The sequence below is a fragment of the Mesitornis unicolor genome, unplaced genomic scaffold, assembly GCF_000695765.1.
Source record: "Mesitornis unicolor isolate BGI_N332 unplaced genomic scaffold, ASM69576v1 scaffold11403, whole genome shotgun sequence".
In the NCBI taxonomy this organism is placed as follows: domain Eukaryota; kingdom Metazoa; phylum Chordata; class Aves; order Mesitornithiformes; family Mesitornithidae; genus Mesitornis; species Mesitornis unicolor.
Window position 1 is genome coordinate 31,184 of NW_010176723.1, and position 23,276 is coordinate 54,459.

General features: G+C 40.6%; 1 protein-coding gene across 1 annotated transcript in view; it reads left to right on the plus strand.

Annotated features, from left to right (window-relative positions):
* LOC104538566 (metalloendopeptidase homolog PEX-like) overlaps nt 1–6,912 on the plus strand; it is a gene marked incomplete at its 5' end in the record, with an annotated part of 30,448 nt that extends 23,536 nt beyond the window's left edge. The window contains 4 exons of the mRNA XM_010181811.1: nt 1,105–1,170; nt 1,285–1,389; nt 3,157–3,233; nt 6,810–6,912. Of these exons, the coding sequence (XP_010180113.1) occupies nt 1,105–1,170; nt 1,285–1,389; nt 3,157–3,233; nt 6,810–6,912 (351 nt within the window). The remainder of the gene's footprint in view (nt 1–1,104; nt 1,171–1,284; nt 1,390–3,156; nt 3,234–6,809) is intronic.
* Nucleotides 6,913–23,276: the final 16,364 nt, after the last annotated feature.

Here is a 23,276-nt window from a genome sequence, read left to right on the forward strand (position 1 = left end):
GTGCACTTTCCTTTACTGCTCCCATTTCTCTGCTGTTACACCCCTGGGTGTAACATTGGACACAAGGCATCAAGCAAGATGCCTTGAGTCCAATCTGGGTGCTCATCTGCACGGAGTAGTGGGGCTGTGCACAGGTACCTGGGTATCCCCCTAGGTCCTTTTACCTCTTATTCTCCATTGTCCCCTCTTTTACCATCTTAAAACTAAGATGGGTCCTGACGTCAACCTACCTGTACTCATCCCTGTGGCATGGGAGATCATGTCATCAGAGGATTTGCAGGACAGCGTTGACCTTCACAGCTCTGCTCAAAATTGTGCTCAATTACCTTGCTTTTTGATGGCACAGTAGAGAACAAAACTGCATACTTACAAATACAGTTTGGTAACACTTAAGGCCCTAGTAGGCTGGATGATCAGCAATAATGCTGCACTTGCGGAAATGAAGATTTCTTCATAATGATATTGCACTTGGTAATACCAGGAGATTGTCTTTTTCAGAAAGTTTAGATAACGCTACTTCTCACAATATATTCTTGTTGCTGTTGCTCTTGGAATTGCTCTGGAATCAATACTGTGGAAAAACAAAATGCATCTCCTTCACAGATATTTTTAGAGTGCTGAATATACTATCAATTTCAATACTGTCTCTGACAGTTATTTTTAATTACACTGTTTCAGGTTATGACTTAAAAGTTATTTTAGCATCCCAGTAGTACATAAAGTTATGCAGAGAAACAAATATAACCTTTTAAATAAAAGTTTAAAGAAGGGGCTACTGGATCTCACATGTACCAGAGAAAAACAGCCTTCAGGGCAAAATTATTGATGCTCAGATCAAAGATCAGGGACTGGATTCTTGAGTGCATTTTTCCTACTACATTTTGTGCTACAGAGATCTAGGACCAGAGCCAAGATAACTCATCATGTAGCATTGTTTACTGACAGTTTTCACATTGAAACCCAATTTTCTTAACCAGAGAGATGATGGTTGAAATTGGCTGAGGTTATTTTCTCCTTGTTTTATTTTTTCCTCTGTTTCTTGAAGTTGATCAAGAAGGAAATTCAGAAATGGGTCAAATGACTGATGTTGTTTCATTCTGCCAGGTGAAAGGCAAGAGGACTTTGGCAGAAAACATTGCGGATAATGGAGGTTTGCGAGAGGCTTTCAGGGTAAGTAGATGAAAAATATATGAAACATGGTATTATTTAAAAAAAGAAGAAAAAGAAAAAGCTGTTGTTGGGTTTCATGTCACTGAAAGGCACTCAGTATTTCTTTCTTATCAGGCATACAGGAGATGGATTGCAGAGAAGAGGGGAGGAAAAGAAGAGCCTTTACTGCCAGGCCTTGAGTTCACACACAATCAGCTTTTCTTTCTTAGTTATGCCCATGTGAGTAGTACAAATGTGCTTCAAGTCCCCATCTATTAACCAGCATAATATACTGTGCAGAGATGAGACTGCTTTGTTTCAACAATCTACACCTGCCAAACCCAGACTTTTCAGGGTATAAGCAAAGACTTCTTCTCCCAGGACTATTATTTCTTTTCTCTTTCTCTTTTTTGTCCTCGTCTATCTAACCATGACGGTAGAACTGCTGAAATTATCCTTGGTTTTGCACAGTGTTGTCATGACAGCTTTCTTTCCTCTTGCTCCTTCCTTCTGCTGCAAGACTCTTCTTGCACATATTGACTCCTTAACCTCTTTCCATTTTAGGTTTCCAGTTTTCTGGTGCTTGCAGTTTCTGACTGCTTCCACCACAGACTCCTGTTGCAAATGTAGCATCACCATTTGTTACAGAGCATGTTGTTCACGGAAAAAAAGCAGCAGTGAAGAAAATCTTAGTTTATTTTTTTCCATCTTTGTTTGCTGTACACTATATATGCTGATGTAAAACTTTGAGAGGGGATGTGAGTTTTTTAGAAAAACATGTAAAACAAGGGAGAGAAACAGAAATTATTTGGTTAAGAGAGTTGGGACAAAGTCCCTATATGAGGAGTAGAAGTTGGGCTATAAAACTTTGCCTACCAGTTGAAGCAATGAATAATCTAAAACTGAAGAAACAGGACCAAATGCAACTAATGTTGCCTTTTAACCAATCCTGGCTGAAAATCACATCTGTGCTAAGAGACAGTGTAGAAGCAATGTGTGGGTCTATGGCTACTTAAGCTTGACAATATTGACCAATGAAGACTCCATTTCAGTTGAGTTTTACACTGCGTCAGATTTTCCCCTGGGAAAGATCTGTGGTCTTGTATGACCACTGCAGGAATTATACCTCCAGTGGACCCTCTGACGGAAGGCACATACACTGTCAGAGCAGCTCATGTCAGATACCCTTGAGCTCAGACTATTTGCACAGAGCTCAAGACGCTCAACAGTTTCATTTAAATGGTCAGGGCTGTCCCCAGCCAGACAAAATTGCACTGAAGTCCACATATCCTATGGGCAGTCTGGGCTAAAAGGACTTTGTTGGTAGGAAACAATCAACACAGGGGCTTAGGTAAGGCAGGGGATGCTAAAATGGGATTTTTCATGCAATGGATAAAGCGTAAGAGAGGTTATTCAGCTGTGCAAATATTCTCTGTACTCAGTTTTGTGATCAGTTAGAATTGAGTCAAGAATTGTACTGGGAATAGTGAATTGGGGACCACTGATGGAAACTTGAAAAATGTGTAATTTCGAAAGAAACTGACATTCTAACATGGAACAAATGTGTCAAGTAATATAGCTGCAATTCTAGAGATGATATGCATCATTACGTGTACCTTTTATGCACATTACATAGCTTTGAGACCAAGAAGTATGCTTGGTAATTATTATGGCATCAGGTGCTGCAGCACAAGCTGAAAAAGCAAGATACCATTATAGAGAACCTCAGAGAAAGAATTAGAAAAGTGACTGTGATTAGATGATGGGAATGAGTGGGTGGAGAATAACTGTGGGTGAAGACAAGATTTGTTAAGGGACTTGAAAAATAAGAGAATATACCAACAGAAAACTGCAAGTTAGCAAAGGTGAAACAAAATAAGTGTTCGTGGTGTCTTTCCATTTTGTGCATTGTGTAAGTCAAAGGGATCTTAAGAACAGTGAAATTACATTCTGCTTTCAAAGCCATCCCACATAATGTGCCTATTTCTGCTTTTTATCTTTTATTAGGTAAGATGCAACTCCTTTAGACCAGAATCTGCAAGAGAGCAAATATATGTTGGAGCTCACAGCCCTCCTCAGTTCAGGTAGTGCAAATAATGTATTTACTCAGTGTACACACAGAATCAATCACTGCAGCACATAAGTGCAGAACTGTAGCAAGTTAAGAGGGGTTTAAGAGCAAACACAAAATTGGACTGTGCTCTTGGCTTAGATTGAAATTGAACTGTTTTTATTAGCTTATCTTTCACTATTACAAATGCTTTTCTGTAAAAAGGAGGGGCTTGCATCTACCATCAAAAGCAGTTGAACCAGAACAAATTCTGATTCCTGTGATGTTTCATAATCATGACCTGAGTATCTAAAGTGTCTAATCTAAAACTTTTTTTCCTATGCAATTCTACTTTAGAAAGCAATGAATATTAGGGTGGTCCTTGATTTAATCTGCCTGAGCTCATTAAAAGCTTTAAAGTGAGTACCTTGAATTATATTGGTAATGCAAAACAAAACATGCCCTGAAAGTTCAGTTCAAGATTGAACTCTTCAGTTGCCTTCAAGAAACACTTTGCTTGAAGGAGCTGTGGTAGTCCAGCTGTAACAGCATGCCTGTATTCTTACTCAAAAGGCCTCGCACAGGCTCTTCTAATCACAGACACCCCTGAGCCTCAAGAAGGAAAGGCTGGAAAAGGAGGAAAGGTTAAAGACTTCAAAAGAATTAGGGAGCCAGGGTTTATTTCTCTGCTTCTCCACAGAGTTTGTGTGACCAAGAGCAAATTTTTTCTATTGGGGTTCATGTCAGTTGTATTTAGTTAACTAAGAATTGTATGTTTGTCCTCAGTCAAGTGCTACGCTACTTCTGTATTTGGGGGGAGGCTGTTATCTCCACAAGCTGATTCATAATGAAGGTGTCTCCAATACATGGGATTAGTTGCCTTCTGGAGATCACTACTGCTTTCTGTTGGCTAAGGAGGGAGCTGGGATTCCCACCTGCTCCACTGATAAATTTAGATGATGAGCCCCCTTTGCCTCAGTTCTCTCTTGGTAAGGTAAAAATAGAAACACTGCCTTCACAGGGGAGTTGTGAAGTTGCTTCATAGGTACTCTGACAAACTTCCTCGACACAGCCATGCCAAAGCTAAAGATATACACACAGCATGCGTAACACACCTTGGGCTACTTATAACCAGAATGGGTGAAGAAATAATGGAAGTGGAAACATGATGACACAACTTTAAAATCAGCTAGCGTTGCATATGTCTATTCTTGGTCTTGGTAGACTTCTGTACTCTGCATTGAAACCTGCACTACTGTACCTTCACAATATCTGTTACACCAGCTGGCTAGGGTAAAATTAGTGCAGTATGCTGATCTGCCTGCCTTCTAACAGTTGAAAATAACTCGTGACAATGAGGACAGGACTGTCAGGCTGACATTCAGCCTACAGAGAGATATTTTGTTATAATTCCTACCTTTGTTAAGATTTTGGTAAAATAACCTACCTTTTAAAGTCCTCAGATTTATTTACCTATATGTATATTTATATATTCTAAATCATTACATAGCTACATTCCCACGAGATGGTGCAAATCACAAACTACACAGGGAAGCCTGAGGATAGAGCATTCATGAAGAAAACTCATGAAGGAATTGAGCAAAGAAAGAAAATTCCAGAGAAGATTAGATGGATTTGGGATCTAGAACATACAGACAAAACCTTTTCTTAGTTTTTATGTGAGATACTCAGAATAGACTTCCATTTCAGACCTGAAGGGAAACTGTGGTGCTTATCTCTTCTTATAAATCGTACCAACTTGGCTAACAAATTATATTAACTTTTTCCCCCAACTTTGCTTCATTTATGTCCCAAGACCATTATGAATATAACAGCAGTACAGCTAGTTTAAACATTGACAGCTCTTGCGGTCCAAAAAGCCAAAACAGCACTTTTTAAAAGTAATCATAAAAAATAACTATAAAAGATGATAGAAATGAGCAACACATATCCTGAGCATAGGTGTGTGTATCTGAGCTAATCACCCCAGGTCTTCTTCACAGTTAAAAAAGAATAGACATTTTGAAAGTACATATATATATGTAATCCTTCTGTAAGTAATAAATTTGTATTATTAGTTTCTGCAAGTTCATCTTTCTGTTGACTGCTAAGGGAGCCCAGGATTACTTATTTGGGCAAGGTGTCTCTGCTGTAGTTCAGCTCCCTCTGATTCCACAGTTAGTGTTTGGCAATATCAAACCATGGATAGAGAAGTCACATGCAGGGATACATAAGGAACTTTTGCTGACTAAATTGTGGTTTTATTTGTTTTTAACTGGCAGATTTTAAGTATTAACATGTGTCTTCACTATTTCTGAATGCTGGCTTCAGAGTGATATCCGTGGCATGGCAGGCAGAACTCCCACCAACTTCAGCAACAGTTCTGCATGAGCAGGTCTTGCTGTTCCAGTCCCCACATATGTATTTGCAATGTTTTTATAGTAAAGCTGCATATCTTATTTGAAGCCTAATGTAATTTTGTAATTCTCCCTACAAAACTGACCTTTAGACATTTGTGTGCCAACTGACTGCAAATTTTCTTACCCTTGGATAGTCTAATGAGTGTAATAAGAATGTTTTCTACCATGCTGAGTTATGCTGAGAAGCTGATTGTCTGCAATGGAGAAAAATGCCTTCCTAGTGCATAACAAAGAGGGTGGAAAGGCATACAATTAATATCTCAGTAGATAGTTTTCTGCTTTTAAATCAGGATGCTGTTTACTTTAATACCATTGCAAATTTCAGGTTAGTAAATTCCAGGACACTTAAAAGCATAGGCAAAACCAGTGAACAACACAATCCCAATCTTGCAATGGTAAAATAATAATTTCTGACAGCTTGAAATAATACAAACATGAAAGCAGGAGTCAAGGATAACTGCATACAAAGAGCGAGCTCTTCGCCTATGCCTGAAGGTGCCAGTCTAGGATGCAGACACATTGTCTAGCTTGCGTGAGGCAGGGATGTGCTGCTCTTTCAGTGTCACACCATCTGTGTTGGAAGCAAGAGAGCTGGGGAGCTGATCAGGGCAGAAGCCTCAGAGAATGTATTTCCAGACTACCAGAGGAGTAGAGATGCTTACGAGTGTAATGCTGAGCCGGCCAGTAAAAGAGGCTCTGCCTGACTTCCCCCATGTGTGTGTGCATGTACATGGATGGGCAGAGGGTGTCGTTGCAAGAATCTGGCTGGCACGAGCCAAATTATATCACTTCCAGCAGAACCCCGTGCCTGCATGCTTCTGCCTGCTGGACTGCAGTGGTTTGGCAGCTGCTAGAAGAAGAATTCCACTGTGCAAGGCTATTGCTGATCCACCTTTGCTGCCAAGGGTCAGATTAGAAGATCGTTCTAAATGACATAGTATCCACAAAATGCAATCATTTTTGGTTCAGTTTCTAGCAAAGTAAGATGCTTCTCAAAGCACTGAATGAAACAAGATTGTCTTCACATTAACTTTAAATGGGAGTGCTTGTCCTGAACTTTTTATTTGTGGAAAAAAGACATGGGAAGCCTGAAAATCCAACCTGAAGTGAGCACACTGAAACACTTACAGGTCTGTAGTGTTTAACAGAAGACAATCTGCACGTCGATGATTTTTCTCTTCTCTTTCCAGAGTTATTGGTGCCATGAGCAACTTTGAAGAGTTCCGTAAGGCTTTCAATTGCCCAGCAAATACAACGATGAACCGAGGGGCAGAATCCTGCCGGTTGTGGTAGATGTCCATCCAGATCTTCTGTAAAGAGGGTTCTGAAATATGAATTGCTGCACCTGAGCTCAAGCCCACTGCTAAGAGTTTCAGAATAACGTTCTGCAATCTGGAGAGGTGTTACTTCAAGTGCATCTGCCTTATCCATGCTGATGACCTGCATGGATCTAATCACTCTCTATTCATAGCCTAGAAATATTTGAAATAGAAGAGGATAGATTCTTAATAATAATAATAATAAAGGAACTCCTTTTAACCATAAAACTACTCCTGCTCATCTGCAGTTACATTGCTGTTGATGGATAACTGCCATTATCAATTCTAATTCCTGATTTATAGTTGAGCAAGAGGTAAATGCTAAGATCCAGTTTTAATCTATTGTTCTGCAGGGGTGCTATGCAGAATGCTCCCACACATCATTTATTCTTTCTGGATGAAGAAATTCATAAGACCTGCTATAAAGGCAGCTCTGATCTGCTGTCTGATACAGCATTTTCATAACTTAAACTGTCACTGTCCAGCATGCCATAAATGATGTTGCATGATGTAAAGATACAAGACTTTATATAAATTCAGTTTAATATGTCAGATTAGTGTCTCAGGTTTTGGAAGAGTTTCAAGCTGAAAAAGCACCTCATGGTTTCCATCTGCTAGGACTAAACAGAAAGAATACTTGTCAGATCATGGCCTTTTCTAATTTTAGAACAGTTTATGATAAAAATCAATATATGGTGAAATCAGAGGCTTGCAGAGGGAATTCCCAGCACCACAGTACTAATAAATATTACAGCACTTATTCCTGTTGACAGTATGGGCATGTTTTATTTTTTCCCCCAGGGGGTGATTTTTACCTTGTGCTGAAGGTAGCTTCATCTACATTAATTTTTAAGCCTGAAATACGATAGTAATTTACATTTAGGGATTTCTTAGTGTCTTAGTTTTACAGAGGAATGCAAGTAGTGTGCATGTTTGTCCTCATGTTCTGGACAGGACAGGGTGAGTTGTGGTTTTAAGGAAAGAAGAATATGTGACTGAAAACCAGAGTACCAACAGCATTTGACTTGTCTGGATAAAAAGAGCAATTCAGGAGCAGGGGGCTTTTAAATACAGTATACATGCAGGCCAGTTGAGTTTTTCATCGGTTTTCTAACAGTATTCATAAAACCCCATATTTTGTTGCAGCAGAAAAACTTTAACACATAACTATTACTAAGAGGGGAAAAAACAAAACAGCCCTTTCTTACCCAACAGAAAGATACACATTTAACTGATATTTATTTATGCTTTGTGCTTTAATTCATTTTTACATGGTGGAATTGTTTCACATGGAGAGAAAGTTTCTTTAGACTAATTTAATTACTGCAAATCTATATATGTCTCTGTGTGTATATACTTATCTCTCTCTATATAAAAAATATATAAATTCTTCTATTTGCTTAGATTTTATTTTAGCAGTATAGAAATGTTAGCAAGATAAACTTTTTTTACAGGGGTTGCTCAAATATTGTCCAACAGTCAAAACAGAGGAAGGTTCAACAGAAGCTAAGTTTTCACAAATAGGGTTAGTTTCCCATGTTTCTTTATCAAGAAGGGGGACATCATGGAAACATAATTTATGGAAGGAGACAGACACTCAAGCTACTTTCCAGAGAGAAGGAAGCAGAGTCTCCTGAACTCAAGGCACTGTTACCACTTCTTAGAAACAAAATATTATGTTTTGAGACCAGGACTTTCCGTTCAACTTTTCCCTGAAAAAGTCCAAGTTTCTTAAGAGGAAAAACACTTCTGCTTCCTTCAAGCCAGCTCAATTCCTCAGTTCCATGGATTACAGTTTGTCATTTGAATTGCCACTACTAAATTTTTTTCCTGGAGATATTTTTCACATAAGCTGTTTACATGGCAGGATTTTCATAAAGACTTTCCTCAAACAGCCAGGTATGGGTCTTGAGCAAAGTGATACTCTTTGCCTACTAATGGGAAAGTTCCTTAGCAAATTGAGCACTGTACTGAATTCATTCCTGTGTTCATATGAGCACTGACATGACTTCACAGAATCACAGAATCACAGAACGTTAGGGATTGGAAGGGACCTCAAAAGATCATCTAGTCCAATCCCCCTGCTGGAGCAGGAACACCTAGATGAGGTTGCACAGGAAGGCATCCAGGCGGGTTTTGAATGTCTCCAGAGAAGGAGACTCCACAACCTCTCTGGGCAGCCTGTTCCAGTGCTCTGTCACCCTCACTGAGAAGAAGTTTCTTCTCAAATTTAAGTGGAACCTCCTGTGTTCCAGCTTGTGCCCATTACCCCTTGTCCTATCATTGTTTGTCACCAAGAAGAGCCTGGCTCCATCCTCGTGACACTCACCCTTTAAATATTTATAAACATGAATGAGGTCTCCCCTCAGTCTCCTCTTCTGCAAACTAAAGAGACCCAGCTCCCTCAGCCTTTCCTCATAAGGGAGATGCTCCACTCTCTTAATCATCTTTGTAGCCCTTTGTAGACTTGATGTTGGCTGCTTTGGATCAACGGCACAAAGTTCAGGGGTGACATCCTGACCCCATTAAAGGTAGTACAAATACGGTCATTGTCCTCTGAAAAATCAGGACATCAACTCAAACACTTATCTAAACTTTCTAAATTACTGGGCTGTGAAAAGCCCATTTCACAACAGTCAGCTTTGAGTTTTCTATTTTTATTTCTCAGGTCAGAGATGCATTTGCAAGAGCTCCCCTGTCATGGCTGTTTTCCAGTGGGACAGATTCTGTCATTTTGTGGTTTATGGGGTTGTTTCTTTGTACTGGATAGTGATTTCTTCTAAAATGCCTGATGTTTGCTGCCTTAAATGTCATTGTTGCTGCCCCTTGCTAGGCTCACATCTGTCATGTTTAATCCAAGGATTTTTGAACTGTGGTATGCCTATTCCCAACAGCACAGGAACAACTTCAAAACTGTCTCATCCTTGCTAGGGCATCTCCTGTATTAGGTGGGGGACTAGTTCCTGGGCTGGAGGGATGGCAGGGAGCTGCAGGGTTTGGGGGCAGGGCACTAGAAGGTAGGAAGAGAGGGGATCACCAGATTTTCTACCCTTGTTTAGCATTTGAGATGGGGTGTATACTAAGAAAACCAGAAGTCCTTGCTTCTGACTGTCATATTCATCGGTAGTATCCCACTTTGGGGAATTCTTGCTGTTGGCTCAGGTTTTCAGTGCCTTGGGCTATGGGCATATGGGCATATGAGCATATGCCCATGTGAAGTTCCTGGCCTGCCTCACCTGCCTGCTTTTTACCTCAAACCAAACAGCTGATGGTTTACAGTTCACTTTGGAGTCAGCTATTTAGGTACCAGTTGGAAAGCAAAGCAGAAGATAACTAAATGCATTATTAAAATTAAGTCACCAAAGATAGCTAAACTATAGTGACGGTTTGTGAGGGCTCTTCCTGTTGCCTCTGTTTTGTCAGACTCTGTGGCCCTGCTTTGCTTTCATGTTGTGCCTTCTGGGCCTATGATAACAGTGCCTTGCTGCGTTGCTATCTGGCTCACTTATTATTATTACTCATTTATATAAACAGATTATTCATCATATGTAATCCTTTCCCAGAGCTTTTAAATTGGTAATTTTTTTAATTGTTAGTAATTACATCAACATAGTTGTCTTTTTCCTTTAAGCATATCGTGAAATGTTCCTGTTAGCTCAGTAATCTTCTCTTCTACTGACCACGAGGGAAAGAATCACCTATGAACACAACAATTTTATCTGTGTAAATTTGAAGAGATATTTTTCTACTGTGTAGACATAAAGAAGCAACCCCTACTCCTCTCCTCTCCTCAAAAACACTAAAACACCACCTTATACACTGTGAGGATTTCTGTTGATCGCATTGTGAAAATGTTAGCTTTATGCATAAGTAGCTCTCTGAAAAGGCAGCTGTGCTACTCATCTGTGTGCTTAGGTATATAAATGATGTCTAGACTGGGTCTTGATGCTGAAGGACCATAAAACCCAGTTTCATTATAAAGCTCTGCCTCGTGCCCTGTGGAGGGGGACTTCAGCATTCTTTAGGTAGGAACACTATCATGACACCAAATGTTTGAATTATTTATAAAATAATCAGGTGGGTTTATGTATAACTTTTCATTGAGTGCTATTCAACAAATAAATGCTTTAAAGTATATCTCACAGCAATGTTATGTATGTCTGTCTCCAAAGAAATATTAAAGCCTGACAACTCAAGAGGCAGAACTATAGTGAGTTAAAAGGTCTTTTGTGTCTGTCTTTTTAATGTGGATTTTTATTTTACTAATCAGTCTATTGTACTTTTAAATATCTCTTCTTGCATAATACATTGACTGACTGTTTTAAAGACAATTGTGTTAGCTACTAAAAGCCAAAGTGATTAATTATTTTTCTATGTTTGCAGTGTGGCAAAAGCTGCTTGGCCTCTCACTGTCATACTCTATAATGTTACTTCTGTAATATATAGTCTTTATAAACAGTAATAAAGAGCAAAATGACATGGCCCCAGGTTCTGAAGGCTACTGTTACTGCTTGACAGCCTAAGAAGGACCTCCTCTCTCAAGGAGTCACCTAGCCATCTTCAGCCAGAGTTTATTAAGCTCCACGTAGTGCCACTAATCTGTGGGTGGCAATTAAGATCAACATAGGACAAACTACTATAGATGAAGGCTGGAGACTGCAGAACTTGCAGAAGGACAGGCAGCAGAGCTGTCCTAACCAGAAACCACTGGAGCCTAAGAAGGGGTGGGAGCAGATCTACCTGCCTGTTGGCCTCACTCTTCTCCTCTTGAGCCAGTCCATTCCTGTCTCAACCCACCCTTTGTAGCCTCACCTGCTTTTCGACTGCTTTTAAGCATTTTCCAGAAATGTTTTAAATAGGATAACCCTAGCTTCGCATCTGAGTTTGAACTGCTGCTCAGCGATGTCTCTTCTCAGCCAGCACAAAGGGGCAGTTTTGCTGCCTTCCCAGGCTGTGGTGTGGCTGCAGGTAGCTTGGTCTGCTGCTGTTCTTCACCATGTGCTTGAACGAGCCTGAACGAGGATTTGTTCAAGGGCCATTCCAGCACAGGGACCATAACAAGACCTTAAACATTACCAACTTAGCTCTTCTGGGCTAAGTGTCCCACTTCTTTGGCCATGCCCCATTTCCTGACACAGCTCAGGTTCCCATAAGCAGTGGTGCTGGCCCACCTCAAGGCACCAAGAAGCCTGTGAGGAGCAATTGTACTTGGTGGGGACAACGGCTGAAGTTGGCCTTGCCACAAATTTTGAATGACATTCTGTGGCCACAGAGCCTCTCAAGGGCCATAACATTGTGCAGGCAACTCTCTACACAGATTTTGGGTTTGGGGAAGGAGGGAAATTTTCGTCTTTGAAAGGCTGCATCAGTTCTGTCACTTGCTTTACAGCTCAGCCTTACCAACATTTCTATGGGAAAAAGTAAAGGTTCACGTGGAGGAAGACAAATGAACAAAGCAAAGAAAGGTTGGGGTTGGAGCATGAAACCAGCCTCAGCAAGAGGAAAATGTTTTGCTTAACTCTCATGGGGTTTTCTGAGCTTGCTCGCATCTTGGATAGATGCTTTAACAATGGCAGTAGATCGCCCTGAGGAATTCAGGTTTTATCTGTTACAGCAAGAGCCTGCTTCACTAATCAGACAATTTAATCCCATTTAAAATGTAATATATATTTTAAAAAGAAAAGAAATTAAAGATTCCCGAGGGATTCTCCAGCACAGCATTATGTTTTATTAAATATAACATCAAAGTTGGAAGTTACTGAGAATCAAGATATTGTGTTACACTAATTTGTGATCAAAGAAAGAGATATAATGATACAATTTTAATAATCCATAAGCACCATAGCTGAAAGAGCTTTACGTATGAGGTTAGAGACATACACAGATGCATATATTAACTCTGGGTGTGAACTTAGATGCAGATTTTTAAAAAGTGTCTAAAAATTTTGTCACGTCTGTATCTGCTGTTTGAACTGATAAAGAAATGACCTGTTTAACAAAGCTTGCAGAAAGGCTTCATAAGGGATTTTAAATCTTTTTCTGTCACAAAGTTTATTTAACATACCAGCGCTGCTTTGAGCAATGACAGTGCTGGTTGTTTCACATGGAGAATACATGCTCCCCTTCTGAAATGTGAGTAGCAGGAATTTCAGTACAGGAATCTGAAAAAAATATGATACCACATCCTCTTATTTCAACACTAGGAAAGTATTTGGGTAAAACCAGGAAAAAAATTGTTATCTTCTCAAATATAACAATTAGGGCAACATGCATATGTGCCATGATACGCAATTTAAAAAAATGCTTTTGTAGAAGATGCAGCAGTTCCTTTGGCCAAACTGGGCCAAAGGAATGGTTCACAAACTTGCCAGATCATTTGTGCTGGGAGAAAAACCTGAGTGCAGGAAACTCATCTGTCTTTGTAATTCACTGGGATGTGTGTGTGGGTGTTACAGCTTGGTCCTTTGTGGGGGTCCCAGCACTGCACCTGCTCAGAGCTCACCCCATCAGCCAGGGACCTGGAGGGGTTATCTGCCCTTTTTAAGGGCAATATTTGCAATTTTGCCTCTGACTTCTAGTTTTATGCGTCTTTTTTGGTCTTTCCCCCGAGCACACTTAACAGGCATATGAATCCACTCACCTCCATATCATGGAATTTTAAAGGAAAAAATGGGTCCTTTAGAGGTCTGTGCTGCAAAATAATGCAGTGCCAGTGCATCTTAAAAACACTGGTATGTTTTGTGGAATAGGGCTGCTCTTAATCAGACACAATCAAAACCTATACTTTCATGTTGTTCTGCTAGAATGGGCCTTCAGTGGTTTGCAGAGGAGAGAAACATAGGGAATGTCCTCTGAATAGGATGATTAAGGGAAATTAGAAACTCTCTTCTTTAGTGCTGAAAATCATTAAAAGATTTTAAAACTAATTAGTACAAGTACTGCTATAAAAGATAATATATATATAAATATATGTGGGCAAGGCACAGGAAGTCTGGAAGTCTGTACTATGTAAACGTATATAAAAATGTCAGAAATATGATTTATTTTTAAATAAATAGAATCTTGGGCTAAAACTCTGACCTCACTGACTTCATTGAGCAATTAACATCTCTGGGGCCAGCATTTTGCTCTGTCTGGATAAATGCACATAGACTTTACTAATTTAAAACTATTTGAAACACACATTTTTTTCTAGTCAGAAAAGAATTTCTATCCTTTGGGCTTTTTAAAACTTGTCCTGTCCTCAGTCATTTACATAGGACCAGCTCTGTTTACTCTTATCTATCAGGTACTGCATTTTCACCTTTTTAAACACTTTAAGAGTTACTTTATCACTGTTCAGAATTGCAAAGTAGTTTTCATTTTGAGATGACACAAAAGGCTGGATAATCTGAGCGAGAAACAAAACCCTCAAACACGGGGAGAGTAGAGCAAAAGGAGGGCTTGGTAAGAAATAGGGCACCCTTTGTTTGCCCAGACAGGAGTCACCAGCAGCACCAGCATCAGTTCCCGCTTCAGCAGCGGGTGCAATGTACCTCCTCCCAGAGTCAGGTTTAACTTAGTTTGGTTAAACTTCCTTCTTCATCAGAGAAGCTGCCTGCCAAAAACTAAATGAAATGGGGAGGGAGAAGGTGCTGGAGACAGAGATGTGTCCTAGCAGCTGGCACTCCTTGGTTCACATGAGCATGGTTCAGGGGCTGGTGCAAACACAGGCACGTCACCTAACCAGCTGCCAGGTTCCATGCCTTTTTCCTTCCTCCCCGTCATTCAGGGGCCAGGTGCCAGGCCCCTGATGGCCTACTGTCACCAGTGGCAGCTGCCTCGCTGGAGCTTGGCCCTGCTGACAAGGAGGCAGGGCGCAGCATGCCAATGTCTAATATGCCTATGTGCATCGTGCTCTGCCTCCAGCCTGCCCACCAGCTTCTTCTCATCCCCTCTCCATCCTTTAGCAAGGTGATACAAAGCCAAGCTGGAGTTGGGAAGGAAGCAGCATGGCCCCTTCCTAAGCCACCCCAGCCAGGATAAGGCACTGGGAGGCACAGTTTGCAGCAGTGGCACGTACCAGCACGGCCTGGTCCCAGCCTGGGACAGCGGGAAGATGTCAGGTCATCTTAGAGACAACATAGGAACATTTCTCCTCCTGGCATGGGTTGAAGCAAAATGTCATGGTCTGACTTCAGCTTAATAATTATTATTTTAGCTGTTCAGTGTGTGATAGAAGGGTAAAATGTGGAGCCTTTCTTCAGTGAACACTTTCATTAGTTCAGCTGGGTTTTCCTTTGTTCTGCAGTCAGTTCAGTCCTGCTAGCGCAGTACGCTTTGCAAGAACAACATGTGTTGAGGCAATCACTGTGTCTATATTCAGCATGCTTATTCAGCTTTGTTTTAATAAATCCAGTAATAGGCTTTCAGAGGCAATGAAGGGAAAAAATAATTTGAAAACAAAGCTGTTGAAAAGAATATAATGCACAAGCGGTAGAAAAGAGTGTGATTTTGGAGGTCTGTGCAGCTGTTTTATTTCTTTAGAGGATTTTAATCAACCTGATTACATAGGGAAGCAAAGGGATTTTTAAAACAGTGTGGTAATAATCAGCCAGAGGAGAAAACAAAGGAGTATTTTCCTTCTCTCTTATCCCTCAGTTTTATTTTCATCCTTTCATGTGACTTTAGAAATAAAAATATTAGCTCATTTTAATTAAAAAACTATCCATGCTGGGCTTTTGCTAGAGAAGGAATTTCAGTCTTTGCCTGCTATATAATTTAATCAAAGATATCCCAAATGCTTTCAAGATTGCCATGACTGCACCAATCCGATTGCCATCAGTGTAATGGCTTTCCCAGTGGTTTGGAAAAAACCTGTAATTGGACATGAGCCCATCCTTTCAAGTGGGATTAGCAGCTCTGCTGCAGTCTTCCCCTAAATTTCAGAGTCTGATGTTCTTGTCTTGCTCCTTGTGTACTTACACTGCTGCAAAGCGTCTCTTCAGTGCCACCTTTTGAGTTGGGCTATGCGTGCACAGCAAAGGGAGGGAGCATGCTGCTGCATTGCTGTGAAAGGCCACCTCCCTGTGACACTGGTGGCTGGGTAAACCACTACACTACTCCTTAGAAAAAGAAAGGTGTGTGAAGGGTGGGAATTTGTCACTTGTCTTTCCTAAATGCTTTTAGAAGCATCTTGCTTCTACTTTCACCCTCTCCCCAACAGTGTGCATGTCAGGGCCCAAAAAGCAAAGCACCAGCAGTATTTTCCTTGCCTGAACAGCCACCTTCTGCACATCTCACCTGAAGGTCGAAGGCTTAGTTCCTCTCCTGTCCTCCAGCCCTGGATCACACTGGCTCACACAGTACCTCCCACAGACCACCCGCAAGCAGGACTTTTTCACTGCAGTGCAAACACAGTGGTGCACCAGAGGGGTAAACAGCCTTCAGGCACACCCCACTAACTAAAGGATCACAGAACCCTTGAGAGATGTGGGACTTCATATGCTGCCTTGGAGTCCCCAGCTCCAGCCTTGCTCTCTGCCTGCTTTTATAAGTGTAGGAGTATTGACCATAAACACAGAGAAATTGGTGCCTTCTTTCTTGAATTCAGAGCTGTCCCTGTGTTAGATGGAGAACTCTAGTTTGGAGTTTAGCATTGTCTTTTCTGCCAGTAATAATGGTTCCTTAATTTATTTCCTTCTCTGCTAGGTTACCCTGTGTTCAGCTGGAAGTGAGGGGCTATGTGATTTTTTTTGTTTCTCAGCAAGACTGATTTTACCTGCTTCTTCTTTTGCCTGCTTCCCCTTTTGCCTGCTTCCCAAGTCTGGGCACTTGTGCTCTTCATTGAAAATGGTCTCTTCTAGAAGATGTAAATGGTCTGGCTCTGATGAGAAGTTGAGCATTCATTTAAAAAGATTTCAAATTACTTCAAGTGTATCTATTAAAAAAATATACTAGGGGGAACTGGAGAAAGAAGTGGCATTTGCTAATGGATCTAACTGGATGCCAGTCTAAAATCTGTTTCTTTGTTCAACTACAAAGTATGGCCTTAATGGAGGAATTAATGTGGAAAATTCTGTAGCCTGCTTTATTCAGATGCTCAGGCTTGATATTCATAATGGTCCCTTATGGCTTTAAAATCAATGAACCAAAGAATAATTCCTGTTGTGCTTTTTCTTATTCTTTGTGGAATAATTTTGTTTACGACATCCTAAGCCTGTGAAAACTCAGATTTTCCACCAAAATTACTTAGAGACAGGTATTTTTAGAAAATTAGGTGGGTTTTCTTAGCCCTCTCCCATGTCAAAACTTTTCGGAGCTCAACTGTTAGTGTTCAAGTGTTTACACTACCAAAAGCAAGGGGAGTCCCGAAAAGGAAGGCTTAGCTTGGGTAAGCAGGCCTACATCAGCATGAAGACCACAGACGTGCTTTTCACCTTCTGTCAACTCCCGTACCATAGCTGGGTCACTGACAGCAGATATGGCACCACCAAAGCACCGAACTACTCACCAGCTGGCAAGACAAGAGGAGTGCACAAGGAATAGTTTAGCTGGAAAGAGACGATTTCACACATGAAGAAATGGGCTTACAAAATGGTTGATCTGGATTTGATGCCTGCTGTGTGAAAATTTCATTTTAAAGCATTTCCAGATCAGTTTGTTGGACTGGTGTTATATCAGGCAACAGCTCAGGATACAAAGGTAGATCAAGTGGAACTGATGGTGACAGGTCTCTGTCCAGGTCCTTCTCTCGGGGTGATTGAGTGAAATATCCTTGGTGTTGAGAGTGCAGTGGGATAGACCTCAAATGAAAGAACAGAAACACTTAATGTCTCCTCATCAATGTTGAATTTCCCAGGAGTACAGAGGGCACCTGAAGAGTGCCCAAGACTTGCTTGATTCTGCTTATGCAGACGGTGCATATCACCCACAAATACAACTATTTAGAAGGAACATTTAGTCATTAAAATAGTTGGGGTTTATATATGTAAATTTAAAAAAGAAGTTTTAGATAATTCTGGTAGGAATTAACTAACTATGATTATGTAGTACAGGAAGAACCCTGCTCTCCATGTCAACATGACAGATAAGCAGTGCAATTTTAAGTGTGGTACACCAGAGGTGTGAAACTATGATATAGCTCATGAATGCTCAAAAGCAAGTGTTTAAAAGCTGTTCTTGCAAGCTGGAGAAAAGGAGAGAGGGTTCAGAAAGAAGGTCCTAAGTGGGATTTGGGACAAAATATGCAGCAAGAATATAGGAAGATCTAAAATGAACCCTTGATGAAAACTTTTTCTTTTGCCAGGCAAAGCTCCCAGGCCTTGACTGAAGTGACCAGACAGTCAGTGACCAACATCCAAAATACCGCATCAAATGAGAAACAGAAAGGTGATTCTCAAGCTGATGTGGGAAGAGGCTGCAAGAGCTAAAAAGACATGCATGATGTAGGAAATGAAGGAGGTAACAGTCTTATCATCCCAGAAGAATCTTTCATAGGAATGATTGACAATACAAGAGGTGATCTATAAATTGATAGCTTCAAAGTGATGTACTATTTTGACATTTTAAGTTGGAATACAATTGGAGACCTGCTGCCTCAGGGCCCTACCATGGAAAGAGCAGTATGCCTGAAGGCAGGGCCTAAAGGACGAGCCAGGCTGGCTCTGGGCATTAATGCAGCAAGCAGCAGGCGTAAATGTGTGACTCAGTGTGTGCTTTGTTTTAGTGGAAAATAAATTGACACTGGAACTCTTCCCTTACGCATCACTGCAAAAAGTTAAAAAGAAAATAAGATAAAATATTTGCCATCAAAGGCAGCAGGAGATAATTTTGGCAAGATAGCTGATATCAGTTCTTCTCTTAGCTTTACAGTCATAACCTCAGGCTGAAGTCACTTGAAAAAAAAGACAGGAGTCCATGCAGCACCTCCATTGACAGTTACTGTTTTATCTTCCAGCCATTTTCACACATGATGTATTTCATGAGAAAATGTCACAAATTTCTGGTAGTGAAGGCAGTGAAGGTGTTGAACCCTCTATGAGCTACAGTGTATTTCACACAAAATATGGAGATTAGTGCCTGGTAGCAAACTAGAATCTTTAAAGGAAAGATCAAGAACACATTTTATCTTCTCCTAGGTTTTTTATATTTACATATTGGAAACATTGTCATCTTTCATTGTGAAGACAAATGGGAATATAACTCTTATTGTTTTCCAATATTTGGTTTGCACCAAGATTCTCGTAGGAAGGCTTTAGGCAGCAAGGATTTGAAGAACACGGTATTTTGTTCCCTGAGTGTGTGCTCAACCATGATTTTTTTTTTCCGGAGCTGCCTTTCATCTTTCCAAACAATGATGTCTCACACTTGACAGAAGTGGTAGCACTCCCAACCATCTGAATCCAGTTCTGGGCAGCATAATTAATAAAGTGCTTATCTTAATGCCTCATGGGGAAAAACCAAAAGTTTTCCAAGTGAAATTAGATATAATATGCTGGTAGAATGTTAAAATACAATTGATAATTAATGTGCATTGTGAGATAAAAAATATAGAGCAGGAGTCAGAGTTTGGGAAAGGATTTGAGATGCACAATAACAAAACAGAATAATGAATTTTCTCTCTCTCTGATGTCTCTTATAAGGTGAACTTTCTATGAGCTGTTTTCTTTGAGGATTTGAAATCTTCCATGGAGAGCTGACATCTGGAAATTATCCCTTTCCATCTGGATGCTGCTTCCAAGTCTTGAAAGATTTAGATGCATTTGGCTAGTTCCCTTGTGTAAATGGCTTCAGTGAGTTCTTCCTTAGAGTTTTTCTTCCTATCAATGGGATGAATTTAACTAATTTACTGTAATATAAGAAAATATAGAGATATCAGAAGAGCAGCCAGAGTTGAAATTAGCAAGGGATGTGAAGGACAACAAGAAGGGCTTCTATAACAGAATTGCAAAAGGAAAACTAAAGAAACGGTGAGTCTGCTGCTAAGTACAGCTAGAGATTGAGGGACAAAGGACATGGAAAAGGCCAAGGTGGTCAGTGCCTTTCTGTCTCTTTTGCTAATGAAGACTGTCTTCAGACCTCTTAAGCCCTTGAACATGGTTGCAGAGCTGGGGGAGTGCAGCGATACTCAGAGGAGAGGAAGACAGAATAAGAGAGCACTCAAGCAAGTTGGACATATACAAGCCAGATGGAGCATATGGGATGTCTCTGTGAGTACCAGAGGAGTGGGTCAACATCACCATGTGGCTGCTCTATAGCAGTTTGAAAGGGCACAGTGACAAATTTATGGAGCACGACCTCTTGGAAGTCCTGTCCAGGTGCTTGAATGTCAGAAAGGTGACTGGAAACAGCCACCATGGAGCTACCAATGACATATTGTGCCTGTCAAAACTGACTGCCTTCTGTGATGAGATAGATAGATGACTCTCAATGAGGACAGAGTAGTGGATGTTGTATATTTTGACTTTAGCAAAGCCTTTGGTGTAGTTTCCCACAATATTGTGATAGACAAATCAGTGAGATATGGTTTGTCTAGGTAGACAATAAGCAATAAGGTGAATGGAAAATTGTCTGAACTACTGGTCTTAAAGGATTGTAATCAGTAGATCAATGTGCATCTAGTTGGTAGTCACTAGTGATGACCTTCAGGGATTGATACTTGAGACAGTATGGTTTCATGTCTTTTTTTAATTTCCTGGATGATGGGACAGTGTGCACTCTCAGAAAGTTCACTGTTGACATCAAGTTGGGTTCAAGGAGATCTTGCTAGACTGGAGCAATATATTGATACAACCCTCACAAATTTCAACAAAGGAAAGTGCAAAGTCCTGCACCTGGGAAAGGAGAATCCCTGCAACAGTATGGACCAGGGACTAAGTCATTAGCAGAAAAGGAGCTAGGGATTGGGGTGATACCACTGGAATATGGGTGAGCAGTCTGTCCTCGTGGCAAAGGCAGCTAATCACATCCTGCACTGTTTTAACAAAAATGAAGCCAGCAGGTCCAGGAAAGTGACTATTCCTCTCAATTGGGCACTTTGTGAGGCTGCACTGAAATTTCTGCATCCAGTTTTGGGCTCCTCACTACAAGAAAGATAGGAACTTTCCGAAGCAAAGCCAACTCCAGTCACCAAGATGATCATGGGGCTGGAGCACATGACATAAAGGAAAGACTGGAAACTGGGGTTTTTTTCAGCCTGGAGAAGACAAGGTCAAGAGGAAATTGTATTGTCCACAACTATCTAATGGGAGGGTGTAGAGAAGATAATAGATCCAAACCGATCAGAGAGGTGCAGTGTTAAGAGGCAACAGACAGAAACAGCTATAAGGAAAACTGTAAATAAATAATAGGAAAAAATTCTGCACTCTAAGGGAGGTCAAACATTGGCACAAATGCCCAGGAAGGTTGTGAAGTCTCCATCCTAGGAAATATTCAAACTTTGGTTGGAGGCAACTGAGGCAAGCTGCTCTAGCTGGTCCTGCTTTGTCTGGGAAGTGAACTGGAGACTGTCAGAGGTCTCTTCTGACCTGAATTACTCTGTGATTCTCTAGTAGTGTTGGTCCTCTAACAGGAACACTGTGTGAAACTAGAAGATGATGGATTAAAGATGACCATCAGAGCAACTGCTTTGGTTAGTCAATTTATGTGTGGGGATACTGACAACCTTTTAGTTGCAAGAGTCAATGCAAGAACACTTAGGGACTTGTTTGATGAGGTGAATCAGTTTTGCAAGAGGCAGGGGGATGAACTGCTGCAGGGACCAAACACAGTGACTGTGATGCTATTAAGAAACTTTTGAAGAATCCTGAATAGTTACATGCTTATAAATGCCACGCACACAGAAATAGAAGTGAGCAATCTGAGCACCCTTTATTAGAGGGATCAGTACTTCATGGTTGATAACTGTTTCCAGAGTGAGCTGGACTAAAACGCCAATGTCGAATACTCCAGAGCTTTGAAAGAAGTTCAGCTCCTAACCTATACCAATACCTTCAATTGACCCAAGTGCATGGTGCTGATCCTCTTCTTTGGTAGAAGGCTTTAATTAATACTTTGTTTCTCCATAAAATGCATGTTTTTAAAATGCAGAATAAAATTAATTAATTCTGAGAACTTGTGTTCATAATCACAAATAACACCTCAAGATATTCTCGGTTATTATCTAGAAAATGGCTGCCAGCATCATGTTACAGGCTAGTTTTTTAAGTAAACAGATACGTTGCAACTTGCAAAATTCTTTTCTTGAGGCTGGGTGCTAATGGTCGTTATTATATACCTAATAATTGCAAAGGGCATAGCTACCTGACTTCAGGATTTTCATTAATAAAATTGCTATTCTCAAAATTCTTGAAGGGCTGCGTCAAATGTCATCCTAGAATGCTTTTCCATAAACCCATTTGTATCAGCAAGCTCACAATACTGTTTCTGTCTCTGCTGACATATATTGATCCTAAGTTCTCACAACAGCGATAATGGCTTTGCTAATGGCACAGTAAGTGTTACTATTTACATCAGCTATAAATCATAGAGCATCTCAAGAGCATACAATCTACCATGAATGAGCTTCATCATAAATTGTGACCCAGTTACATTTACGTCAGTCCAGCAAACCTATATCACTTATCTCTCTCCAGCCCTCACATTTCAAAATGCTACAGGAAAAAAAGACAAACAACAAAAACCTAAACAAACCACAAACGAACAGAAAAAACAGAAGACAACAGATAATTCCAGTAATTTATTTCCATACATGTAACAACACTTCTAAGAAAGGTCAGCTAGTAATGGTCTTCTTGGGGTTGTTGGCAAAACAAAGTAAAATTGACACAAACTTTAAAAAAAGGGAGACAGCAAATTCATTTATCTACCTCCTGGCTCTCAGATACATCTGTGGCCTCATCATCTAGGAGGAAAGACATGAAGCCCAGAGAGAGCCAGATGCACGGACGATGTATTAAACTGGACTATCTGTCCTTCATCATGAGCAGGTGGGGTTGTCTTCTGAAGTGGTGTGGCACTTTCTTGGCCCACTGTGGAGCAGATCTTTGCAAGCAGTCAAGGAGCTCGTTTAAATGACATTCTCTCTGCTCCCTACCAGAAAGACGAGCATTTGTGGCCAGGGCAGAGGGCAGAGTCACCTGCTGCTGCAGGAGGTATGAATGCAGCCTCAGTTTTACGTAACTGATTTTAAAAATTTAAGCTGTCATTCTCCAAGATGCAGGGACTTGACTGAATCTAAAGAGCAACCCTTGGTCAGTTTTCCACTAATCTCCATCCTGACTGCCTTGCATTTTATCTGCATCTGGCATTGACAAACACAGTGGCTATAAAAACCTTCAGTAAAAAGAAAAGTTAGGG